Source organism: Cyprinodon variegatus, unplaced genomic scaffold (genome assembly GCF_000732505.1).
Source record: "Cyprinodon variegatus isolate N-32 unplaced genomic scaffold, C_variegatus-1.0 Scaffold1257, whole genome shotgun sequence".
In the NCBI taxonomy this organism is placed as follows: Eukaryota; Metazoa; Chordata; class Actinopteri; order Cyprinodontiformes; family Cyprinodontidae; genus Cyprinodon; species Cyprinodon variegatus.
Window position 1 is genome coordinate 177,683 of NW_015151710.1, and position 2,367 is coordinate 180,049.

The 2,367-nt window shown below is 36.7% G+C and overlaps 1 protein-coding gene across 1 annotated transcript; it reads left to right on the plus strand.

Moving 5' to 3' along the window:
• Positions 1-450: 450 nt before the first annotated feature.
• On the plus strand, positions 451-1,542 carry LOC107102457 (trace amine-associated receptor 13c-like). The gene is made up of 2 exons (XM_015401777.1): positions 451-623; positions 732-1,542. The coding sequence occupies exons 1-2, from the start codon at positions 451-453 to the stop codon at positions 1,540-1,542; spliced, it is 984 nt and encodes a 327-aa protein (XP_015257263.1).
• Positions 1,543-2,367: the final 825 nt, after the last annotated feature.

The window sequence follows — 2,367 nt, forward strand, 5'->3', positions numbered from 1 at the left end:
ATCACATAAAAGAAATTGCTGAAGTTACAAGAGAATGTTCTTATAACTTTCCCATATGTGAGGTGGATGGATTAACTTGGCAAAGGAGGAGTCCTCACTCAAACTGTTTAAGACAGATTTTTAAACTAATTTTGAGAAAAATTGAGTATGTGAATAAACTTCAAGGGCTGCCTTTATGATTTTGCTTTGATCATAGCTACATATAAGCAATTCGCACATGGCACTAGAACTTTTGGTAAAGAAATACACGATTATAATAACACTAGTAGTGATAGTTTGAGCATATATGTACTTTGCCCTGTAGAGCGAACAATGAAGTAGAAATAGGCCATGCCTAATAATTTCCCCAGCTCCACACAAAGAGGAAGAGAGCAAGGTATAAAAGAGAATTACTGTAGAGACTGAAGCATAAAGAAATGTGAACAGCTTCTTTGCTCTTTCTCTCTAAATATGCAAACTGTAGAAGAAGCTGAACTTTGCTTTCCACAGCTGTTAAACTCATCCTGCAAACGGACATTGCAGCATCCCTATGTATACCTGACTATTCATTTAGCATTATCTTTCATCTCAGTACTTACTGTATTTCTTAACCTGCTGGTGATCATTTCCATCTGCTGCTTCAAGTAAACAGGTTTTACCTATTTTAAAATGAAAGGTTTTGAATAATTGCTTTGCATAAACATTAGCCTTACAACCACTAACAGTATTGTGTTGTTTTCTTATTTCTGCAGGAAGCTCCACAACCCCACCAACATCTTCCTGCTCTCTCTGGCCATCTCAGACTGCATAGTTGGATTTCTCATTTCGTTTCAAATAGCACAGATAGATGACTGTTGGTATCTTGGGGACATCATATGTGTCCTCTATGTTATCTTGGATTATGTTATCACTACTTCCTCCATAGGAACCATGGTGCTTATATCTGTTGATCGCTATGTGGCAATTTGTTACCCCCTTTACTACCCCACAAAAGTCACTGCAGAACGAGCAAGGATATGTGTTTCTCTGTTTTGGATGTGCTCAATTCTTTATAATTGTGTTCTCTTTAGAGACAACCTGCAACACCCAGGCAGGTATAATTCCTGCTCAGGAGAGTGTCTTGTGTTTTTAGATTATTTTGGGGGAGTTTTTGACCTTTTGTCATCCTTTATTTGTCCGGTCACCGTTATCATTATTCTGTATGCGAGGGTGTTTGTAGTGGTTGTGTCTCAGGCTCGATCTATGAAGTCTCATGTTGCAGCTGTCTCAATTCAGGGTTCAGTGACCATCACAGCTAAGAAATCTGAAATAAAGGCAGCCATAACGCTGGGGATTGTTGTAGTTGTGTTTCTAGTTTGCACCTGTCCATATTTCTGTGTTTCACTAATTTCAGAAGATGATGCAGTCAGTGCTTCATCTGTCCCCTTTCTTCTGTTTTATTTAAATTCTACTTTTAACCCATTGATCTATGCCTTATTTTACCCCTGGTTTAGAAAATCTTTAAAACTAATTTTTACGCTGCAGATGCTAAAGCCAGAGTCACGTAACAACATTATCATGTAAAGAGAGTTAAATAATTTTCACACAGTCCATAAATAACCAGTTCTGGAAGTAAACAAAGATTTGGACTTTGATCTTTAGTTTGTTATAATGGAAAAGATTTCAGACTTTCACTTGGATGCTAATGACCTCTTATTACTTGGATTAAACGTCTTTACGTAAAATGCATTGATATGCTCATTAAAGTAAAACATTTAAAATGCAAAATACTGCAATAAGAATAGAATTTTGACTAACTTGTTTTTAGTTTCTAGTCACTTGCATTACCATGATAGCTGTGTGTATGCATGTATGGGTGGGTGGTCTTGTTTTACCTACAATGTGGGGAAAGAAATTTGTAAAATATCTTACATCCCCACATCCACAAAAGTGTTCCAGTCTAAATTCAGTCACAGCAGCAACTCTCCTCCAGCTTCTTAGATACAAACCCTTTATTGTGATGTCTGATAAAAATGATTTGTGCTTCCCTCATCATCTAAACATGTCTTGCAAGAAACCAAGACTTTCATGGGTGGCAGTATTATTTCTGCCGTTTCTACTGACCCTAACTTCTGTACTAACTGTAGTTCTCAATCTGCTGGTCATCATCTCAGTCACTTACTACAGGCAAAGACAAATTCATATTGCTTTTGAATATTAGATACAAATAACGAAAACATTTACTCTTTCTGTAAACAATGTCTTACATGCTTAAATTCAATGTGATGCTTAAAATGTTTAACTTTGCTCATTTGGCTTCAGCTTCATAAAACAAACAAACTCCTGCTTCTGTCTCTCGCCATTGCGGACTTCTTGATAGGTCTTGATTTTATGCCAGGTAAAATTGTT